This window comes from Coregonus lavaretus, assembly GCF_964263955.1.
Source record: "Coregonus lavaretus genome assembly, contig: HAP1_SCAFFOLD_5473, whole genome shotgun sequence".
NCBI classification, from domain to species: Eukaryota; Metazoa; Chordata; class Actinopteri; order Salmoniformes; family Salmonidae; genus Coregonus; species Coregonus lavaretus.
This window is the reverse complement of record NW_028162829.1, coordinates 2,342-27,500: the sequence shown is the minus strand read 5'-3', so window position 1 is coordinate 27,500 and position 25,159 is coordinate 2,342. Positions and strand designations below refer to the sequence as shown.

Below are 25,159 nucleotides of genomic sequence, written 5' to 3'. Positions count from 1 at the left end.
AAGTTTGGAACCACCAAGACTCTTCCTAGAGCTGGCCGCCCGGCCAAACTGAGCAATCGGGATAGAAGGGCCTTGATCAGGGAGGTGACCAAGAACCCGATGGTCACTTTGACAGAGCTCCAGAGTTTCTCTGTAGAGATGGGACTGGTAGACTAGTCAGCATCAAAGGAAAGATGAACGGAGCAAAGTACAGAGAGATCCTTGATGAAAACCTGCTCCAGAGCACTCAGGACCTCAGACAGGACAACAACCCTAAGCACACAGCCAAGACAATGCAGGAGTGGCTTCGGGACAAGTCTCTGAATGTCCTTGAGTGGCCCAGCCAAAGCCCGGACTTGAACCCGATCGAACATCTCTGGAGAGACCTGAAAATAGCTGTGCAGCGACGCTCCCCACCCAACCTGACAGAGCTTGAGAGGATCTGCAGAGAAGAATTGGAGAAACTCCCCAAATATAGGTGTGCCAAGCTTGTAGCGTCATACCCAAGAACACTCGAGGCTGTAATCAATGTATTTTTATTTTATTTATTTTTTACAAATTTGCAAACATTTCTAAAAACCTGTTTTTGCTTTCTCATTATGGGGTGTTGTGTGTAGATTGATGAGGGGAAAAAACAATTTAATCAATTTTAGAAAAAGGCTGTAAAGTAACAAAAAGTGGAAAAAACTAAGGATTCTGAATACTTTCCGAATGCACTGTACCTTAAAGCAAACAACATTATAACATTGTTAACCCTTTTACTGCATTACTCTAATCACCCTTTAATAACATCTTCCACTATATATTTGTTTCCAACCGTTAGCATTTAACATATTTAACTTTTTATCATTATTCTAATAAATTCCAAATTCATTTATTTTGCTTATTTGTCTTAATTTCTTGAATCAATGTCAATTCTCTCTCAGTGTTCATTCTTCTTTGTTGCTCCGTGTGGAAGTGGAACTTCTTCATGAGTGTGTTCACACACATCATATTGAACCCTGTTTCACACACATCATATTGAACCCTGTTTCACACACATCATATTGAACCCTGTTTCACACACAGCGTATTGAACCCTGTTTCACACACAGCGTATTGAACCCTGTTTCACACACATCATATTGAACCCTGTTTCACACACATCATATTGAACCCTGTTTCACACACAGCGTATTGAACCCTGTTTCACACACAGCGTATTGAACCCTGTTTCACACACATCATATTGAACCCTGTTTCACAGACAGCGTATTGAACCCTGTTTCACACACATCATATTGAACCCTGTTTCACACACAGCGTATTGAACCCTGTTTCACACACAGCGTATTGAACCCTGTTTCACACACAGCATATTGAACCCTGTTTCACACACAGCGTATTGAACCCTGTTTCACACACATCATATTGAACCCTGTTTCACACACAGCGTATTGAACCCTGTTTCACACACAGCATATTGTACCCTGTTTCACACAGCATTTTTTAACCCTGTTTCACACAGCATATTGAACCCTGTTTCACACAGCATATTGAACCCTGTTTCACACAGCATTTTTTAACCCTGTTTCACACAGCATATTGAACCCGTTTCACACAGAGCATAAAAGCGTCTGCTAAATGGCATACATTTAAAAATCTATAGCACTTTTACTCACAATCATCAGCAGAAAACAGTCACTTTCAGAGAGCGTTTCTCCTTTCATCCTAGCTCTGTGGTGAGACCTGTTAATGATAGTTATTTTATCTCAGAGGAGAATAGCTCTTCAGTGGGACAATTAGGCTGAAACTATGCTAGGCTGACCACATTTCTGCTTGTGACATGTTCTGTCACCTTACAATGAGTGGTGTTCCGTCACCTTACAATGAACGGTGTTCTGTCACCTTACAATGAGTGGTGTTCTGTCACCTTACAATGAGTGGTGTTCTGTCACCTTACAATGAGTGGTGTTCCGTCACCTTACAATGAGTGGTGTTCTGTCACCTTACAATGAGCGGTGTTCTGTCACCTTACAATGAACGGTGTTCTGTCACCTTACAATGAACAGTGTTCTGTCACCTTAGAATGAACGGTGTTCTGTCACCTTACAATGAACGGTGTTCTGTCACCTTACAATGAACAGTGTTCTGTCACCTTACAATGAGCGGTGTTCTGTCACCTTAGAATGAACAGTGTTCTTTCACCTTACAATGAACGGTGTTCTGTCACCTTACAATGAGTGGTGTTCTGTCACCTTACAATGAGCGGTGTTCTGTCACCTTACAATGAACTTTGTTCTGTCACCTTACAATGAACAGTGTTCTGTCACCTTACAATGAACAGTGTTCTGTCACCTTACAATGAACATGTTCTGTCACCTTAGAATGAACGGTGTTCTGTCACCTTAGAATGAACAGTGTTCTGTCACCTTAGAATGAACAGTGTTCTGTCACCTTACAATGAGCGGTGTTCTGTCACCTTAGAATGAACAGTGTTCTGTCACCTTACAATGAACAGTGTTCTGTCACCTTAGAATGAACGGTGTTCTGTCACCTTACAATGAACAGTGTTCTGTCACCTTAGAATGAACGGTGTTCTGTCACCTTACATTTTCTGGGTGATGTAAATATTGACTGGCTCTCATCAAGCTGCCCTCTCATGAAAAAACGTCAAACTGTAACCAGTGCCTGCAACCTGGTTCAGGTTGTCAGTCAACCTACCAGGGTATTTACAAACAGCACAGGAATAAAATCATCAACATGTATTGATCACATCTTTACTAATGCTGCAGAAATTTGCTTTAAAGCAGTATCCAAATCCATCGGATGTAGAGATCACAATATAGTAGCCATATCTAGGAAAACCAAAGTTCCAAAGGCTGGGCCTAATATAGTTTATAAGAGGTCATACAATAAGTTTTGTACTGATTAATATGTTGATGATGTAAAGAATATTTCCTGGTCTGTGGTGTGTAATGAGGAGCAACCAGATGCTGCACTTGACACATTTACGAAATTGCTTATTCCAGTTACTAATAAGCATGCACCCATTAAGAAAATGACTGTAAAAATTGTTAAATCCCCTTGGATTGATAAGGAATTGAAAAATTGTATGGTTGAGAGGGATGAGGCAAAAGGTATGGCAAATAAGTCTGGCAGCCCAAATGATTGGCAAAGGTACTGCAAATTAAGAAATCATGTGACTAAACTAAATAAAAATGAACTACACTATGTAACAAAAATAAATGATATAAAGAATGATAGTAAAAAGCTTTGGAGTACCTTAAACTATATTTTGGGGAAAAAAGGCAAACTCAGGGCCATCATTCATTGAATCAGATGGCTCATTCACCACAAAACCCACTGATATTGCCAACTACTTGAATGACTTCTTCATTGGCAAGATAAGCAAACTTAGGTATGACATGCCAGCAACAAACGCTGACACTACACATCCAAGTATATCTGACCAAATTATGAAAGACAAGAATTCAGGACAATAGCGGATGATATTGCCACTCCTATTTGCCACATCTTCAATTTAAGCCTACTAGAAATTGTACAGTGCCTTGCAAAAGTATTCATCCCCCTTGGCGTTTTCTTATTTTGTTGCATTGCAACCTGTAATTTAAATTGATTTTTATTTTTATTTCATGTAATGGACATACAAAGAGGCCCCAGAGTCTGCAACACCACTAAGCAAGGGGCACCACCAAGCAAGCGGCACCAAGAAGACCAAGGAGCTCTCCAAACAGGTCAGGAACAAAGTTGTGGAAGTACAGATCAGGGTTGGGTTATAAAAAAATATCAGAAACTTTGAACATCCCACGGAGCACCATTAAATCCATTATTAAAAAATGGAAAGAATATGGTACCACAACAAACCTGCCAAGAGAGGGCCGCCCACCAAAACTCACGGACCAGGCAAGGAGGGCATTAATCAGAGAGGCAACAAAGAGACCAAAGATAACCCTGAAGGAGCTGCAAAGCTCCACAGTGGAGACTGGAGTATCTGTCCATAGGACCACTTTAAACCGTACACTCCACAGAGCTGGGCTTTACGGAAGAGTGGCCAGAAAAAAAACATTGCTTAAAGAAGAAAAATAAGCAACACATTTGGTGTTCACCAAAAGGCATGTGGGAGACTTCCCAAACACATGTAAGAAGGTGTGTGTCCCGAGTGGCGCAGTGGTCTAAGGCACTGCATCGCAGTGCTAGCTGTGCCACTAGAGATCCTGGTTCGAATCCAGGCTCTGTCGTAGCCGGCCGCGAACGGGAGACCCATGGGCGGCGCACAATTGGCCCAGCGTCGTCCAGGGTAGGGGAGGGAATGGCCGGCAGGGATGTAGCTCAATTGGTAGAGCATGGCGTTTGCAACGCCAGGGTTGTGGGTTCGATTCCCACAGGGGGCCAGTATGAAAAAATAATAATGTATGCACTCACTAACTGTAAGTTGCTCTGGATAAGAGTGTCTGCTAAATGACTGTAAATGTAAATACTCTGGTCAGATGAGACTAAAATTGAGCTTTTTGGCCATCATGGAAAACGCTATGTCTGGCGCAAACCCAACACCTCTAATCACCACGAGAACACCATCCCCACAGTGAAGCATGGTGGTGGCAGGGACTGGGAAACTGGTCAGAATTGAAGGAATGATGGATGGCGCTAAATACAGGGAAATTCTTGAGGGAAACCTGTTTCTGTTATCCAGAGATTTGAGACTGGGACGGAGGTTCACCTTTGATAGATTAATTATTAATGACTAATTATTACACCCTGAAACTGTGTATAATGTGTTAGAAATGTGTGAGTGTAGGACCAGTAAGCTACCAGTGAGCTACTATTTAGCAATGTGAGTAAGAGTTAGACCAGACAACAATGGAGAACTGTCTAAACCAAGATAAAGGGGCCTCCCAATTTAGGGAGGATGCGATATCTGCACCTGGCCGAGCAAGGAGTGGGAAAAGATAAGAACAGTGATGGTCAGGAGAGCAGAGGAAAACATGAGCTGAGCCGAGGTGTGTGTGTGCTTACAAGATGTGTATAGTGGAAAAATACAGGCCGCCTGGGGGTGGGGGGGCAGGATTTTTCGTATGACTTATGTGTATAAAAGGATTGTACCACCATTTTGTTTCGGAATTCTCAATGAATAAAGGACTTTGACTATGCAGATCGGGACTCTGTCCGTTATTTAAATCCCAAAAGACTTACAACCTTTTGGGAGACGCACAGAGACACTGAAATAGTTTGTTAAATAATTCACGTAACAGCTTGGTCCTTCTGAGCCGGATTCCAATACCCTGCTTCTGTCATTCCAGGTAACTCTGAAAACCGTTGACGGGCGAATGATACATTCGTAAATAGAAAGTCCTGCCCTTTGACATTAAGGGTTAAAACAGGCCAGAGGACACCTGATTAATGACAGAGACGGTGACGGAATCCAAACCTACATTGAATCTCTTTATTCATGACTTGGTGAAATTGATTTGAGAACTTGCTAAAATATTGAAAAGTAGCAAATTGATCAATGCGTAGCCATTTTAAGTGAAATGTTGGTGGGTCCGTAACGATTCACGGTAATAGGCCATTACCAAAATAAACTACCCGGTGTTGAAATAGAAGGAACTATTAAAAGTACACCTATGGGATGTAACCTGTAAGAGATTATAGAACAGTCAACAAATAATCCGGGTTAAACAAATACAAAAAGTACACCAGAAGGAATTAAAATAGCATGTGTGAGAAATAGAATATTAGTAAAGTCAAAAGTCACAAACAACTGTAGATTTTGCTGTAACTCTATCCGTTCTGGAGCCTTACAAACTCCGGGTTACCGATGGTGTAAACCAATAATCATGTAAGGAAGGTTGTATATGTGTGAGACCTAATGTTTGCTCAAAAGTCACATCTATGAATAATTCCAGGTGGTTGTATAGAGGAGGGAGAACCCATTCCTGTTGTATGAGACTGTCATGAATTATCAAGATTACATTGTGGGGATAAAATCCTCCGTAAAGTATGATATAATTCTGGGGGACTAGTCAAGATTACATATACAGGAAGGGGTGATTCCAGGTGTTGTGGTGTGAAGCTGTTTTGAGTTACTTGTTATATTGACTTGTTATATAGAAGAGGTGGCTAAGGGATTTTTAACAGTACTAACCATGGGGGGCAAATCCTCACAAGAGGTCCCAGAATTTACTGGGGACGAGAAATTCATGGAATTGCGAGACAAACGAAATGTGTATTATGGGCATATTTGGAGAAAGAAATATGGCTTTACTGGGCGACTTTATGTAATTAAACTGGCAACCATGATTAAACAAATGCATGTAAATTGTGGTACTGATCTAAAGAAACAGAAAAGAGAGGGCTTAGAAACAGCCAGGGTGTGGCTAGTAAAAGCTAGAAGGCAGCAAGAAAAGAGAAGTGAGTGAGAGTGAAAGAAAAGTGAAGGTTGAGGTCTCCGTGCCTCCCCAGAGCAGAGGGCAGAAAGGTTATATCCAAACTTGGCAGACCAGGCATGGAGAGAAAATCCAGATGATGAATACGTAGGGAGGAGAAGGAGAGTGCAGGGGAATAATGTCGCCCCCCCACCGGCCCCACCTTCCTTTGAGGAAGAAGGATTACTTTAGAAGGATTACTTTATCCTATCCCAGGTGTTCCTTAAAGAGACAGGGGGAGAAAGCTAGAATCAGAGGAAGAAGAGGAGGCATGACTAGAGTGGGAGGAAGAGAGAAATCAGGAGAAGCAGGAGAGAGAACTGGAGGTGTTTGATCTGTCTCTTGTAGATTTGGCATTACAACAGGAACAGAAACCATACCTAACATTGACAGTAATGGGTAAAAAGATAACATTTCTCTGTGATACCGGGGCAGACCGAACCTGTATTTGTAAAGATAATGCACCAGAGGGAATTGACATTAATGGAGAAAAAATTATAGTGCGATCAGCCTCTGGTCATAAAGGTATTGAACAACTGTCTGCGCCAGTAACACTGAAAAATGTAAAGACAGGGAGTGAAGCTACTCTCCCTGTACTGATTTCAGTACAGTGTCCTGTTAATCTATTGGGAAGAGATGAGATGACGCAGTTAAACATAGAAGTAAGACCGACAGTGAGGGGAATGCAGGCTCATGTGATAAAGGATAATATGGTTGTAAGTGGTAAAGGGGAACCATGTTATTGGTATAGCCAGGACCTGTTGAGGGGAGGTAACTCAGACATACCAAAGACCTTAGTAGACTTGACTAAAACCCTAGTACCTGACTCACCTAAAATGACAGAGGATGACTTACATTGTACTCTGTGGTATAATACACACTCTGGCCCTAGTAAAGAATATGAGGAAGGTCTGTTTAAAACCACAGAAAGGACAATAGGCTTGAAATGGTTTCATTATGATGACACCCATGCAGCAGCAGAAGTTGAATTGGGGCCACAGAGTCAGCAATTATATAGAGAGAGATGGAGCCCACATGTCTCCTTGGCAAAGGAAGCTCAAGAGGAGTGGTTAGATCTGGGGAAATGGGTGACACAGGCAAAGTATGTTAAAGACTGGCAGACTGCTCCTAACGGGGACCAACATAGCCAATCAACCGGCCGATATCGTAGGAAGTTGAATTGGAGAGCAGGTTGCACACCCGCTGTGCACCTAGACATAGGATGTGATAATTGATGACCAGATATTTTCCTCACAGAGGAACAAGAAAGAGACCTTGAGATTGTACCTCTAGAGATGTGGTCTAAGGGACCAGCCGATGTGGGGTTAATTAAGGGAGTAACTCCAGTCCAGGTGGTTCCGCGGTCAAACCATAGGCCATACCAAAAACAATATCCAATGAAACCAGAAGCCATTATAGGGATTACTCCCACATTTGACCACTTACTCAAAGGTGGAGTGGTAATCCCGGGGGATGAGGCACAGTGTAACTCACCTGTATTTCCAGTAAAGAAGGCAGCTCCAAGCAATGATTGGCGAATGGTAATGGACCTACAGGGGGTAAATAAGAACAGAATTCCAAGAGCACCCTGTGTTCCAGACCCACACACTCTATTGAACCAATTGAAACCAGAACATTCTTCCTTTACTGTGATAGACATAGCTAATGCTTTCTTTAGTATACCTGTACATCATGATAGTCAAGGATGGTTTGGCTTTACCTTCAAAGGTCAGAAATACACATACTCGAGACTTCCACAAGGTTATTCGGAAAGTCCTAAAAAAAAATCCCAGGCTATCACACGTAACCTGGGAATGTTTGAACCCCAAGAGGGGAGCCAAATTTTGATATATGTCGATGATATACTGGTAGCAAACCCCTCGAAGGAGGGGTGTAAAAAGGATACTCTCCAGTTGTTAACTTTTATGGCAGGACAAGGGCACAAGGACAGTAAAAAGAAACTACAACTCTGGCAGAAAGAGGTAATATATCTAGGTCACACGATAACGCAGGATGGGAGAACCCTAAACTCCTCAAGAAAAACAGCAATATTAGAAGCTCCTAAACCTCTGAATAAGAAACAAATGATGAGCTTTTTGGGAATGATTAATTACTGTCGAGCATGGATTCCCCATTATGCATTACACACTGGAAAATTGAGTGATCTTATCTATGGAAAAGCTATGGCAGCACATGATAAAATAATCTGGAATAACGAGGCTGATTTGCAATTTGAGGAAATTAAGCAATTATTGACCTCTTCAACGGTGCTGGCGTTCCCTAGATATGACAGACCATTCACTCAAACTGTGGATTGTAGAGAGGGATATATGACATCAGTACTGACACAAAAACATGGGGACAAAAATAAACCGGTAGCATATTTTTCTTCAAGACTTGATGAGGTGGCTCAGGCAATGCCTGTCTGTTTGCTATCAGTTGTGGCAGCTGCTAATGAAGTGCAGGACTCAGCTTCAATAGTCATATACCATGATCTAACCTTAAAAGTTCAACATGCAGTGTCAATTCTGCTATTGGAACACAAGATGGCGTACATGTCACCAGCACGACACCTATCTTGTATGATAAGATTGCTGAACATGCCAAATCTAACTATTGAACGATGTACAATGCTGAATCCTGCAACATTGGTTCCAGTTGTGAATGATGGTAGTCCCCATAACTGTATTGAAGAAACTGAAAAAATAGTACTACCCAGGCCTGACTTAACAGACTTAGCTATACCATGTTGTGAAGTAACAATGTTTGTTGATGGATCTTCTAGGAAGAATCCTGATGGCACCGATGCAACTGGTTATGCTGTAGTGACAGAGAACGAGGTTCTAGCTGCTGAACCCTTACCAAGAAACTACTCTGCCCAACAGGCAGAGATAGTGGCATTAACAAAAGCATGCCAACTGGGTAAAGGGAAGGTTATAACTATCTATACCGACAGTGCATATGCCTTTAATACTGTACACGTCTTTGCTGCCCAGTGGAAGAATAGAGGAATGGTTACGACTTCGGGTAAACCAATAACACATGCAGAGTTGATTCTTGACCTCCTAGATGCAGTACTATTACCAAAAAAGCTCGCAATATGTAAGTGTGAGGCGTCTACTACAGGGAAGGATAGCATTACTTTGGGGAATGCAAAGGCAGATGAGGAAGCTAAGAAGGCTGGGTCAAAACACTTATCTGGTTCCAGACAGCTGTCAATAGAGGAAGTTTCGATAGACAAAGATCTACTTATAGAGAGCTACAGTAGGGCCCCAATTAAGGAAGTTCACAGATGGTTAAAGCAAGGCGCAGTAAATAAGGAAGGAATATGGGTCAAAGACAGCTTACCAATTCTCCCGAAATCACTGTTTAGATATGCTGCAATATTGACACACGGGCAGAGCCATGTGTCAACCGGAGGGATGGTAGAGCAGATTAGACAACACTTTGTTGCATATGGGATTACAAATTATTAAAAAAACTTTTGTTCAAGATGTGTTATCTGTGCTCAAAGTAATCACCAGGGCAGACAAAGGGCACCTCTGGGTGAGTACCCTCCGGCTAAGTACCCCTTTCAACAATTAGAAATTGACTTTATAGAGCTGACCAGGAGTGAGGGAAAGAAGTGGTGTTTGACTATAATAGAAAAATACACTAAATGGGTAGAAGCTTTCCCTACCTCCTCGGCAGATGCTATAACAGTAGCAAAAGCAATATGCCAGGATATAATACCAAGGTTCGGCCTTCCAGAAACTATTTTTTCTGATAATGGAGTAATATATATATATATATATATATATATATATATATATATATATATATATATATATATGAGTAATATAAGTAATATATAATATTGGACAGAAGTTACAAATAAACATGAAGAAGCATTGTTCGTATAGCCCGAAATCGGCTGGACTTATCGAACGCACGAATCAGACAATTGAGGCTAGATTACGAAAAACTCACATGAGCACAGGAAGGAATTGGGTACAATGTCTGCCAATCGTACTAATGACTATCAGAATAACGCCAGATAAGAATGGATTGTCCCCCTTTGAGAAAGGGTTTGGAAGACCTTACAGGATGCCAGAACAGGCAGACATAGCAGTAGAAGACACGTTGGCAGAACACATGAGAAGACTGTTCATTAACCAAACACGTATGTCAAAGATTTTGTGCCCCACAGGAGAACTAAAGGAGAAGGTAACCCACTCCATCCAACCAGGTGACTGGGTGTGGATCCAATCCTTGAAGAAGAAAGACTGGAAGCAGCCCCGTTGGGAAGGTCCATATCAGGTCCTGTTGGTGACGGCCTTCGCTGTAAGAATTGCGGAAAGATCCACCTGGGTGCATGTCACACACTGTAAAAAGGTAAACCCAGCTAGCTACACCTGACGAACAAACACAGAGTTAGGAGAAAGAACCGATCACCACTAGGGCTCGGGGGTTGGCTCCTTAACGAAGATTCCCTTACCCTGTCTGATCATCCCTGTGTGAGTTCGATAGAAGGTAAAGCAATGGGTTGGCCTCTGGCGTCTGACATGTTCTCAGGGCGAGGGTGGGGATTCACAGGTCTCCTGACGGTAGGTAGCTGTCTGATTGTGGGGGCCATATTCCTAACACACTCAAACGCTCCTGATCCGCCAGAAGTAGTAGTTAACCTAACACAAGTTGATAAAATAATACCTGAGCACAGTCTACGAAGGCATAGGAGACAGCTAGACGTAGGGAAAGGATAAGTACTAGGGACTGTAGGGAAGGACATCACCTTTGAGGTCTTTGCGGACCAGTTGGGAAGTTGGGGACTACTGGCTGGTAGTATCGTAAAGGATGGGAGATATATATGTATGTCACCATGTACATCCTGGGACCATGTAGTTGCTCATACCGAGCGAGGGGGATATGTCAATCTCCATACACAGTTTAAGGACAGGTGGAGTATTGTGAAAGTAGGGAATTACCAGAAATGGCAGTGCGACCCATATAAGGGTAGGTACTGTCTGAAAGTCCGATTTACACTAAAACAGGTAAAGGCTACGGATGAGGGAATGTGGTACATAGGATTTGACCGCAAATGTTGTGGAGACCCATTAGTGGCTTTCTGGGTAGTAATCAACCCAGCAGATGTTACAGACCTGACAAGTGAGATATCCTCTTCAACTGGGGCACCTTATAGAGTAAACCTCTCTGAGGGAGGTAGTGAGACTGGGGCTGTGGTGAAGATAGTGCAAACTATAGACCTGAAGGAAGTAGTACAGGTGGAGACGGGGTATAGGGATCCTAACCTGTGGTTGGAATGGATTCAGTATACGGCAATAACTATGTCTAAAGAGGACTGTTATGCCTGTGGGACAGCCAAACCAAGGTTAACAACTACTCCGTTCCCCTTGACGGGCTTTAACTCTCCATCAGGTTTATCTTGCATGATTAAATTGTTCAAGCCACCTGGGAATGTGGTGAAGGAGTCTTGTAGTAACTTGCACTATCTGTATCCCCCGATAACAAAGTCACCCCGACCTAGGTTACCTCCGTTTGAAGTCTCAGGGGAGTCTTACTATTGTTTCTCTAGGACTGATAAGATAGGATACAGGGTAGGGCATCTTAGCTCCTGCTCCCACACAGAGAATGTCACAACTAAAGAGACCATGACTAATCTCTCCTCTTTGTTGCAGCCAGAGGATTTTAGGAACCAAAACCAGGCCCGTGCTGACATCTGGTGGTTGTGTGGTGATGACAGACTGTGGCCTCACCTACATACTAATTGGACAGGAACCTGTGCGCTAGCTCAGCTGGTAATGCCCTTCACTCTCATCAAACAATCAAACGTGTCAGAGACTGGTGAGTTGTCACGTAGAAAGCGGGACCTCCTCCCGGGATCCTTTGATGAAAGGATATATATTGATGGGATAGGAGTACCTCGAGGGGTTCCAGAAGAATTCAAAGCTAGGAATCAGATCGCAGCTGGGTTTGAATCAAGTCTTTTCTGGTGGTCAACAATTAATAAAAACGTAGATTGGATAAATTATATTTACTATAACCAGCAAAATGTATAAATCACACTCGTGATGCAATAAAGGGATTGGCTGAGTAGACAGTGGCAACTAGCTTAATGGCATGGCAGAATAGAATAGCTTTAGATATGCTTTTGGCTGAGCGGGGCAGAGTTTGTGTTCTGTTTGGATCTATGTGCTGTACTTTCATCCCCAACAATACAGCACCGGACGGGTCCGTGACCAAAGCGCTTCAGGGACTCACCACGCTGGCGAACGAACTGGCTGAGAACTCTGGTATTGATAGCTCCCTAAACGGTTGGTTTGATAACATATTTGGTAAATGGAAAACTATTGTTGTAACTATTCTGGGTGCAGCTATAGCTTCTATGGGTATGCTTGTTCTTTGTGGATGTTGTCTTATTCCCTGTGTCCGAGGGTTGGTGAGCAAGGCGATGGAGAAGGCAGTTTCCCAACAGATGGTGAGATACGGCCCAATCCCGGACTCCGACCTAAGGAATGAAGGATATGACCTACCAGGCTTGGTGGAGGATGACGACGATTCAGATAGTTTGAGACTGGATGAAACTTTTCTTAGTTCTAATGTGTGAAGGATGCAGTGAAAATCTAACGAAGAGCTGTGATTGGATGTTAACCTAGAACTACAAATCTCTAGTTTAAAAGTTATTGTAATGACCTTTGTGTATTAAAGTCTTGTTTTAAGTATGATGTACTAATTAATCAATATTGCAGGATGTGATGAAGCAAATGTTCTTCACTATAGGCTTAGACTGTTGTTTCCAGATAGTGGGTAAACAGGTTAGGTACCATTGCTAAAGAGTAACATTACGCTTTTAATCATGGGGTAACCCTGATGAACCTGTATTGAATGAGACACTTTTTAATGTTTTTATATGCAAACCAACTTATATACTTCAATGAGTGTGATTCATTTCTATAACAACATATATTTTGTATGTGCGTAATATTTAGTCAAAGGGTGGATTGATAGATTAATTATTATTGACTAATTATTACACCCTGAAACTGTGTATAATGTGTTAGAAATGTGTGAGTGTAGGACCAGTAAGCTACCATTGAGCTACTATTTAGCAATGTGAGTAAGAGTTAGACCAGACAACAATGGAGAACTGTCTAAACCAAGATAAAGGGGCCTCCCAATTTAGGGAGGATGCGATATCTGCACCTGCGGGGGGGGGGGCAGGATTTTTCGTATTACTTATGTGTATAAAAGGATTGCACCACCATTTTGTTTCGGAATTCTCAATGAATAAAGGACTCTGACTATGCAGATCGGGACTCTGTCCGTTATTTAAATCCCAAAAGACTTACAACCTTTTGGGAGACGCACAGAGACACTGAAATAGTTTGTTAAATGATTCACGTAACAACCTTCCAGCAGGAAAATCTTAACTAACCAAGATGGCGTAGTAGTGCGGCATTGTGTTGTGTCCTCGTGTAAATAGCCTGTTTATTTTGTTTTTTGTCTTTTATTTGTATATATTTCTCTATCTCACTTTCCATCCTTTAACTAAATATACTTTTGTGCAACCTGCAACCCGCCTCACCCAATGTGGAACGGATTCTATTATGTCTTTATTATTATCAAGAACCTACGGCTGAAACTACCCAGCTAGCCGGCTAACTAGCTACTTGTTATTAGCCACCGTTAGCGGTCTTCACCACTGTCCATGGCCTGCACTACCTACCAGCCAGCTCTAGCCTGGACAATTATCGGCCAGGCTGCACAGCGTGCTATCGACCCAGAGCATATCGGATTTTCTGCGGGAATCACTGGACCTTAACACCAGACCATCGCAACTAGCTAGCTGCAACCGAATGGCTGTTGTGGCTAATATCAACTTCCCAATGTACCAGTTAGCCTTGAGCTAGCCTCGAGCCAGGCCCATCTCCTGGCTATCTACCTCTCTGTCAACCGGACAGGACCTCCTAGTGTCAACACGGAGCCCCGCCGATCCATCACGACTGGTCTGCCGACGTAATCGTCTGATGTGGTTTCAACAGGCTTCCCATTGCGACGACCACGAAGATCCATCTGCTAGCCCCGGCCCGCAAGTACACGCAATCAACAGCCGTGCCTCCTGCTCGCCTGTGCTTTAGCAGCCTACAATCTGCTCCCGGACTTACTTAGTGCTGTTCACTGGACCTTATGATCACTCAGCTACACAGCTAATGCCTGCTGGACTGTTCCTTTACACTGAACCCCATCCTGTTTATCTGTTTAGCCTCAGCCCAAACTTTCATCGCCATTACCAGTTGTTGTCTTAGCCCTGTCTGTCTGTCTGTGTGTGTCTTTGTTCGTCTGTCTGTCTGTCTGTCTGTCTGTCTGTATGTCTGTATGTGTCTCTGTTTGTCTGTCTGTCTGTATGTCTGTCTGTCTGTGTCTCTGTGTCTCTGTGTGGGATGCCCTGGACACCATATGTGAATTGCTTGCCCCATATCTATCCTCAGAGTTTGTATTGCTTGGTGACCTAAACTGGGATATGGCCGTCCTACAATCTAAACTAGATGCCCTCAATCTCACACAAATGATCAAGGAACCTACCAGGTACAACCCTAAATCCGTAAACATGGGCACCCTCATAGATATCATCCTGACTAATTTACCCTCTAAATACACCTCTGCTGTCTTCAACCAGGATTTCAGCAATCACTGCCTCATTGCCTGCGTCCGTAATGGGTCCGCGGTCAAACGAACATCCCTCATCACTGTCAAACGCTCCCTAAAACACTTCAGTGAGCAGGCCTTTCTAATTGACCTGGCCCGGGTATGCTGGATGGATATTGACCTCATTCCGTCAGTAGAAGATGCCTGGATGTTCTTCAAAAGTGCTTTCCTCTCCATCTTAAATAAGCATGCCCCATTCAAAAAAATCAGAACTAAGAACAGATATAGCCCCTGGTTCACCCCAGACTTGACTGCCCTTGACCAGCACAAAAACATCCTGTGGCGTACTGCATTAGCATCGAACAGCCCCCGCGGTATGCAACTTTTCAGGGAAGTCAGGAACCAATATACACAATCAATTAGGAAAGCAAAGGCTAGCTTTTTCAAACAGAAATTTGCATCCTGTAGCACTAACTCCAAAAGGTTTTGGAACACTGTAAAGTCCATGGAAAATAAGAGCACCTCCTCCCAGCTACCCACTGTACTGAGGCTAGGAAACACTGTCACCACCGATAAATCTACGATAATCGAGGATTTCAACAAGCATTTATCTATGGCTGGCCATGCGTTCCACCTGGCTACCCCTCCCCCGGCCACCAGTTCTGCAACCTCCGCTGCAACTTTCCCATGCCCACCCCCCGCTTCTCCTTCACCCAAATTCAGATAGCTGATGTCATGAAAGAGCTGCTAAATCTGGACCCCTACAAATCATCTGGACTAGACAATCTGGACCCTTTCTTTCTAAAACTAGCCACAGAAAATGTCGCAACACCTATTACTAGCCTGTTCAACCTCTCTTTCGTATCGTCTGAGATCCCCAGAGATTGGAAAGCTGCCGTGGTCATCCCCCTCTTCAAAGGGGGTGACACACTAGATCCAAACTGTTACAGACCTATATCCATCCTGCCCTGCCTTTCGAAAGTATTTGAAAGCCTAGTTAACAAACAGATCACCGACCATTCCGAATCCCACCGTACCTTCTCCGCTATGCAATCTGGTTTCCGAGCTGGTCATGGGTGCACCTCAGCCACGCTCAAGGTCCTAAACGATATAATAACCGCGATCGATAAAAGACAGTACTGTGCAGCCGTCTTCATCGACCTGGCCAAGGCTTTTGACTCTGTCAATCACAGCATTCTTATTGGCAGACTAAATAGCCTTGGTTTCTCAAATGACTACCTCGCCTGGTTCACCAACTACTTCTCAGATAGAGTTCAATGTGTCAAATCGGAGGGCCTGTTATCTGGACCTCTGGCAGTCTCTATGGGGGTGCCACAGGGTTCAATTCTCGGGCCGACTCTATTCTCTGTGTATATCAATGATGTCGCTTTTGCTGCTGGTGACTCTCAGATCCACCTCTACGCAGACGACACCATTTTGTATACATCTGGCCCTTCATTGGACACTGTGTTAACAAACCTCCAAACAAGCTTCAATGCCATACAACACTCCTTCTGTAGCCTCCAACTGCTCTTAAACACTAGTAAAACGAAATGCATGCTCTTCAATCGAACGCTGCTTACACACGCCCGCCCGACTAGAATCACTACTCTCGGCGGGTCTGACTTAGAATATGTGGACAACTACAAATACCTAGGTGTCTGGTTAGACCGTAAACTCTCCTTCCAGACTCACATTAAGCATCTCCAATCCAAAGTTAAATCTAGAATCCGCTTCCTATTTCGCAACAAAGCCTCCTTCACTCATGCTGCTAAACATGCCCTCGTAAAACTGACTATCCTACCGATCCTTGACTTCGGCGATGTCATTTACAAAATAGCCTCCAACACTCTACTCAGAAAATTGGATGTAGTCTATCACAGTGCCATCCGTTTTGTCACCAAAGCCCCATACACTACCCACCATTGTGACCTGTATGCTCTCGTTGGCTGGCCCTCACTAGTCGCCAAACCCACTGGCTCCAGGTCATCTATAAATCACTTCTAGGCAAATCCCCGCCTTATCTTAGATCATTGGTCACCATAGCAACACCCACCCGTAGTCTGCGCTCCAGCAGGTATATCTCACTGGTCATACCCAAAACCAACACCTCCTTTGGCCGCCATTCCTTCCAGTTCTCTGCTGCAAATGACTGGAACGAACTGCAAAAATCTCTGAAGCTGGAGACACTTATCTCCCTCACTAACTTTAAGCATCAGTTGTCAGAGAAGCTTACTGATCACTGCACCTGTACACAGCCCATCTGTAATTAGCCCACCCAACTACCTCATCCCCATATTGTTATTTACATTGTTATTTATTTTGCTCATTTGCACCCCAGTATCTCTATTTACACATCATCTTCTGCACATCTATCACTCCAGTGTTAATACTAAATTGTAATTATTTTGCACTATGGCCTATTTATTGCCTTACCTCCATAACTTACTACATTTGCACAAACTGTATATAAATTGTTCTATTGTGTTATTGACTGTACGTTTTGTTTTCGTTTATTCCATATGTAACTATGTGTTGTTGTTGTTTTTATCGCACTGCTTTGCTTTATCTAGTTGTAATAGTTATGCACGTTGCACGCTCAAGTTTTCTGTTTTTTTGTCTTATTTCTTGTTTGTTTCACACAAAAAAGTATTTTGCATCTTCAAAGTGGTAGGCATATTGTGTAAATCAAATGATACAACCCCCCCCCAAAAAATCCATTTTAATTCCAGGTTGTAAGACAACAAAATAGGAAAAATTCCAAGGGGGGTGAATACTTTCGCAAGCCACTGTATGCCCTCAGGCCTGGAGGGAAGCTAAAGTCATTCCGCTACCCAAGAATAGTAAAGCCCCCTTTACTGGCTCAAATAGCTGACCAATCAGCCTGTTACCAACCCTTAGTAACTTCTGGATAAAATGGTGTTTGACCAGATACAATGCTATTTCACAGTGAACAAACTGACAACAGACTTTCGGCATGCTTATAGGGAAGGACACTCAACAAGCACAGCACTTACCCAAATGACTGATGATTGGCTAAGAGAAATTGATGACAAAATGATTGTGGGGGCTGTCTTGTTAGACTTCAATGCAGCTTTTGACATTATCGATCATAGCCTGGTGCTGGAAAAACGTATGTGTTATGGCTTTACACCCCCTGCTATAATGTGGATAAAGAGTTACTTGTCCAACAGAACACAGAGGGTGTTCTTTAATGGAAGCCTCTCAAGCATAATCCAGGTAGAATCAGAAATTCCCCAGGGCAGTTGTCTAGGCCCCTTTATTTTTTCCATATTTACTAACGACATGCCACTGGCTTTGAGTTAAGCCAGTGTGTCTATGTATGCGGATGACTCAAAACTATACACGTCAGCTACTACAGCAACTGAAATAACTGCAAAACTTAACAAAGAGCTGCAGTTAGTTTCGGAATGGGTAGCAAGGAATAAGTTAGTCCTAAATATTTCCTAAACTAAAAGCATTGTATTTAGGACAAATCATTCACTAAACCCTAAACCTCAACTACATCTCGTAATGAATAATGTGGAAATTGAGCAAGTTGTGGTGACTAAACTGCTTGGAGTAACCCTGGATTGTAAACTGTCATGGTCAAAGCATATTGATACAACAGTAGCTAAGATGGGGAGAAGTCTGTCCATAATAAAGCGCTGCTCTGCCTTCTTAACAACATTATCAACAAGGCAGATCCTACAGGCTCCAGTTTTGTCGCACCTAGACTACTGTTCAGTAGTGTGGTCAGGTGCCACAAAGAGGGACTTGGGAAAATTGCAGTTGGCTCAGAACAGGTCAGCACGGCTGGCCCTTAAAAGTACATGTAGAGCTAACATTAATGACATGCATGTCAATCTCTCATGGCTCAAAGTGGAAGAAAGATTGACTTCATCACTACTTGTTTTTGTAAGAGTTGTTGACAAGCTGAATGTACCGAGCTCGGACACCCATGCATACCCCACAAGACATGCCACCAGAGGTCTCTTCACAATCCCCAAGTCCAGAACAGACTATGGGAGGCGCACAGTACTACATAGAGCCATGACTACATGGAACTCTATTCCACATCAGGTAACTGATGCAAGCAGTATAATCAGATTTATAAAACAGGTACAAATACACCTTGTGGAACAGTGGGGACTGTGAAGCAACACAAACATAGGCACATAAACACATACATATAGACACTCACTCTACACACACGTACACATGGATGTTGTATTGTAAATATGTGATAGTGGAGTAGTGGCCTGAGGGAACACACTAAATGTTTTAGGTAAAGTGTTATGAAATATAATGTTATGTAATATTTTAAATTGTATATAACTGCCTTAATGTTGCAGGACCCCAGGAAGAGTAATGGGGATCCTTAATAAATACAAATACTACCAATTTCCAAACTGCCTCTAGAAGCAACGTCAGCACAAGAACTGTTCGTCAGGAACTTCAGAGCAGCCACACACAAGCCTAAGCTCACCGCCATTGGACTTTGGAGCAGTGGAAACGCGTTCTCTGGAGTGAGGAATCACGCTTCACCATCTGGGAGTCTGACGGACAAATCTAGGTTTGGTGGATGCCAGGAGAACGCTACCTGCCCCTTACCTTGCTAATTACTTCATTAGCTGATCATTTGACAATCTTTCATTGTATACTGTAGTATTATCTTGTTTTTATAATAAATCTTTGTTATATAAAATAGTATTACTGTCTCTGAGATTTTGAATCTGACTTAGAATTGTGTTGTGTTTTTCATCACCTGATCGTCTATGTCACGATCGCTGAAGGAAGTGGACCAATGCGCAGCGCGATAAGTGAACATACTTTATTTATTTCACCACACGAAACAAAACGATAACGTGAAGTCCTTGGTTACCTACACAAACCAACACGGAACAAGATCCCACAATACACTACTGCCAAACGGCTGCCTAAGTATGGTTCCCAATCAGAGACAACAAGCAACAGCTGATTCACGTTGCCTCTGATTGAGAACCACCCCGGCCAACATAGATACACATGAACTAGAACTTAAACACAGAACACAAACACATAGAAACTACACACCCTGGCTCAACATAACAGAGTCCCAGAGCCAGGGCATGACAGTCTATGTTTGTTCTCTAACTCTTTCTCAGTTCCTCATTCAGATTATTTATATATTAACACAAATATGGTGTTCCTTTATTGAACCAGGCAAAGCTACAGCTATCTGTCCCTAACCACAGTCCTGTGCTGTTGGGGAAAGCGCTCTACAAAAGATGATTTGACTTCTTCTGACAAATGTGAGTAAAAAAATCCATACTATTTAAGATATTTTATCTACATTGCTGTTTTACCTTGCTTATCTCCTGTGTGATGTAGTGTCTTTGTCCAGACAATGTTATCTCTCTTCGAGAATATTGCTTTTACCAACATTTACCTCTGTCTACCTCTGTCTACCTCTGTCTACCTCTGCCTACCTCTGTCTACCTCTGTCTACCTCTGTCTACCTCTGTCTACCTCTGTCTACTGTCTACCTCTGTCTACCTCTGTCTACCTCCTCTCCTCTAGTTTGTGTGTATGTTAGCATAAAGCTTTAGGCTATGTTTACACAGGCAGCCCAATGTGGATCTTTTTTCACTAATTGGTCTTTTGACCAATCAGATCAGCTCTTTTACCCATAATTGGCCGAAATATCAGAATTGGGCTGCCTGTGTAAACACATTTTCTACCACGATACAGCAAATGTTTTGTAAGGTAAATGAAGACATTGGATTAGAGGTAGTTCAAATATTACATGTTTGCTTTTGATACTGTGTATCGGTACTCTTTTAACACTGAAAGAAAAACTACTTGAGGAAAAGTTGTGTAGATCAGTAAAAACAAGATGGTGAATAGTTTTCAAGGCACTGTATGTCTCTCAAACACCTTAAAGTATGTGTCTCTTTTTGTCTACTTTAGATCTGAAGTATAAACTGAAGACACCTATCAGTTAAACGTTAGCCTTAATGAGGAAGATCCTGAAACTCAAGATGACCACACCAGGAAGGGAAAGTGGGTATTTTTCTGCGGTCTGTTTCTGCTTTCTGCTGTATGTCTGGGTCCTTGTTGATCCAGTAAGGGGATACTCACTGAAACACTGCAGAATATATGATGCCAACGTCACTGTTAACATGAAAGTACTCTGTGATAACAGGAACCTCCTAACCATACCAGAAGACATTCCACCGATAGTCAGATCTTTAGACGTTTCTATTAATTCAATTTCAAAAATCGAAGTGTTTGACTTTAAAGATCTATCGGTCCTCAAATTCTTGAACGCGTCCAGTAACGTGATCTCTCGTGTTGAAGACGGAGCATTCCTATGCCTTGTGGCTCTGCAGGGGCTAGACCTGGGGCATAACAAAATCACCACCCTTTCAGACCACATGTTCCAGGGCCTGGCCAACCTCTCGGCGCTACATCTGAATAACAACCTGATCACAACTATTGGGTCGTCATCCTTTTGGCCTCTCTCTGGATTACATGTAGTGAACTTATCGAACAATAAACTGCATTGTCTAAAGAAGGTTCAGCCCATTATACAATTACCACATTTACAGAAGATGTACATTGGGAGGAATGGATTTACCAGTTTTCGATCAAGGGAAATATCAAACAATTCCATAGGGCTGAGAGAGCTTGATGTGTCTGGGAATCCATTGGACATCTTCATCGTCACAGCAAGTGTTTTTCCAAACCTTCAGAAGTTAAACCTAGCCTACTGTGGCCATAATGGAAGCATGCAATGGGATGTGGCAGACAGGTCTTTTCTGAGGAACGTGTCGAGTCTTGACATGAGTGGAATCCACATGTCTCTGGAGGGTATGAGCATGTTGCTGCGGAGCTTCGACTCCCTGTTAGAATCTCTGATACTTTCTCATTTAGGAATAGAGATGTCTGCCCATACAAAGGTTCTCACCAATATTGCCTGCCACATACCTACACTGAGAATGCTCCAATTTAGATATAACAACATCAGTTTTGTTTCTGCGGAACTTCTGCAGTCCTGCACCCAGGTGACAGATCTGGGAATGCAATATATGAATCTGATCGATCTGTCTGACTCTTCATTCCGGACAATGAAGCAGCTGAGAAATCTGGAATTGGGACACAACATGCTTTCATCTGTGCCAAAAGCCATAAGGAATCTCCCCACTCTGGAAGTCCTGGATCTCAGCTTCAATAGAATCAATAAACTAGGCTGCTCGGATTTTGCCAATCTTACTGGACTCATACAACTCTTCCTTTACAAAAACATAATCCCTCAACTCGAAAGTTGTGTTTTCCAGGATTTGAAGTCCTTAAAGGTCCTTAAAATCGGAACAAACCAAATCCTGGCCTTGAGTGATGCTTTCAAGGACGGTTTGCAAAAACTAGAGCTCTTGGATTTGCGAGGCAATAAACTTAGTTCTGTCAGAAAAGAAGACTTTAAAAGCTTACAATCCCTCAAGGAATTGCTTTTATTCAACAATCAAATTAGCAGCATAGAAGATGGAGCATTTGAGGTGATGGTCAACCTTAGAAGCCTTACTCTTTCAGCAAATAGAATCACTCAAACTGAAACTAGAGACCGGGTGTTCAGAGGACTAACATGCTTAACCAGCCTCATTATTTCTTCCAATCATATCAAATATGAAACAGATGAGAAGCTCCACCCTCCACCCTTCTATCACCTGACATCGCTCAAGATTCTATATATCTTCAGCCAACGGATGGATAATATACCATCAAACTTTCTTGAGGGTCTGAAATCTTTATCAGAATTCAGGGCAGGGTATCTGAATATTAAGTCTCTGCACCCAGACACATTCATTCACACCCCCCAGTTGAGGTACCTTGACATCAGCAGCAATGTGTTCTCAACCCTCGCTCCAGAGCTGTTTTTCCCAATGCCAAAACTCAGCAGACTATATCTGTCCAAATCCCAACTTCAGTCTTTGGATTTCCTCATACTAGCCAATCTATCTCAAGTTGCATTTTTGCTGTTGGGAAACAACCAGATTAGAGAAATCAATGAGACAGTGATACGTTCTCTCCCTGCCTTAACATCCTTGAAAATTAACAATAACCCTTTCATATGTGACTGTAGAAATGCTTGGTTCATCCGTTGGGTGGAGGACAACAACCAAACGCAAGTTGGTGATGCCCATGACTCTAACTGCAGCTATCCAGACAATCTGAGGGGCACTAAACTGTTGGACCTTGACACCCGTCCGTGTTCAGTGGACATAGGCTTCTTCTACTTCCTGTCCACCACTTCTCTGGTCCTCCTCACCCTGCTGGCGTCCTTCATCTACCATCTCCTGAGATGGCAAGTTGTCTATGTCTACTACCTCTTCCTGGCTTATCTCTACGACACCAAGCGGAGGAACAGGCGTGCAGCTAATCAGTACGACGCCTTCGTCTCCTACAACGCCCACGATGAGCCCTGGGTCCTGAGGGAGCTGCTGCCGGAGCTGGAGGGGCAGCAGGGCTGGAGGCTGTGTCTGCACCACCGGGACTTCCAGCCAGGCAAACCCATCATAGAAAACATCACAGACGCCATCTACGGGAGCCGCAAGACCATCTGTGTGATCAGCCGAAACTATCTGGAGAGTGAGTGGTGCTCCAGAGAGATACAGGTGGCCAGGTGGGTCCGACAATCTTCAATTACCTATACAGTACACGTGTACACTCATACACACATATACCGTACTTCATAATGACTTTCTACTTTACTCTCCAGCTTCCGTCTGTTTGATGAGCAGAAGGATGTGTTGATCCTGGTGTTTCTGGAGGAGATCCCAGACCAGCAGCTCTCTCCCTACCACCGCATGAGGAGGCTGCTGAAGAGACAGACCTACCTGAGCTGGCCCAGAGCAGGGGAGTACACCGGGGTCTTCTGGCAGAAACTACAGGTGGCTCTGGAGACCAGGGACTGCCCTGCTGAGGAGAACCCAATCCTCACCGGGGTGGAGAGACAGTGACAGACATAAACTAAATGTAATAACCTTTAACCTACAGTATATGTTCTGAACTTTATCAGAAATGTTGTGATATAAACACGACTTCAAGTTATTGACAAATGCTAATACATCTTATAATTAGAAACTCAGCTAATTTACTTGCATATAGCTATATGCCTACCCAGCTAGAAAAATATTGAGCAAAATGTGAAGTGGGCCACTGACTGCAGATATGTTGCTAAAATAAGTTTGCTATCAGTTTGCTTATTAACTTTCTTAGCTTTACCTAATATCATTGGTGTTTTTCTTCTTCAAGTAAGATAAAATGTACAATTATTAAAACAAATAGTGTCCTACCGTATTTTTTGTTGTTAATTTGTGGGGGGGAAACCCTTTTCACTTGTAATGTTCTAATGCTTATGATGAATAAAAGTCGATAATAGTCACACCTTTCCTTTGTCAGTTATGCTTCATTTGAACTAGCAAACCACTTGTTAGCTAATGCTAGCTAGCTGACAAGCTAATAAAGATAACTAATGCTAGCTAGCTGACAAGCTAATGAAGATAACTAATGCTAGCTAGCTGACAAGCTAATGAAGAAAAACACTCTGATGAAGATATCTAACTAAGCTAGCTGGCGAGTTTGCTAGATTCAATTCACATGATGATCTAGATGTAATTTTAGATACACACACTATCCTTCCAGCCTTTATAATAAACAGTGGGGCTTGAACCACCAATGATTACAAGGCAAGCACGACGATGCAGACCTCCAAGAGCTGTAGAACGGAGTGCGCTAACGTACAACAAGGCTCCATCTGACGTCGCAATTCCAGGGTGTAGAGTGGCAAGTCTACCACTAGAGGGCACGCTATCTCCATAAATGTCACTGACTGGACAAAACATTAAGAACACCTTCCCAATATTGCGTTGCAGCCCCTTTTGCCCTCAGAATAGATTCAATTCGTCAGGGCATGGACTCCACAAGGTGACGAATGCGTTCCACAGGGATGCTGGCCCATGTTGACTCCAATGCTTCCCACAGCTGTGTCAAGTTGGCTGGAATCATGTAGTAACCAAAAAAGTGTTAAACAAATCAAAATATATTTTATATTTGAGGTTCTTCAAAAAGCC

The 25,159-nt window shown here is 42.9% G+C and overlaps 1 protein-coding gene across 1 annotated transcript; it reads left to right on the top strand.

The window, feature by feature from the left end:
• Positions 1–21,643: 21,643 nt before the first annotated feature.
• On the top strand, positions 21,644–24,046 carry LOC311118795 (toll-like receptor 13; the record flags this gene model as incomplete). Its single annotated transcript, XM_084193577.1, has 2 exons — positions 21,644–23,709; positions 23,806–24,046. 2 exons carry the CDS (start codon positions 21,644–21,646, stop codon positions 24,044–24,046), a joined length of 2,307 nt encoding a protein of 768 aa, XP_084049703.1.
• Between the last annotated feature and the right edge of the window lie 1,113 nt (positions 24,047–25,159).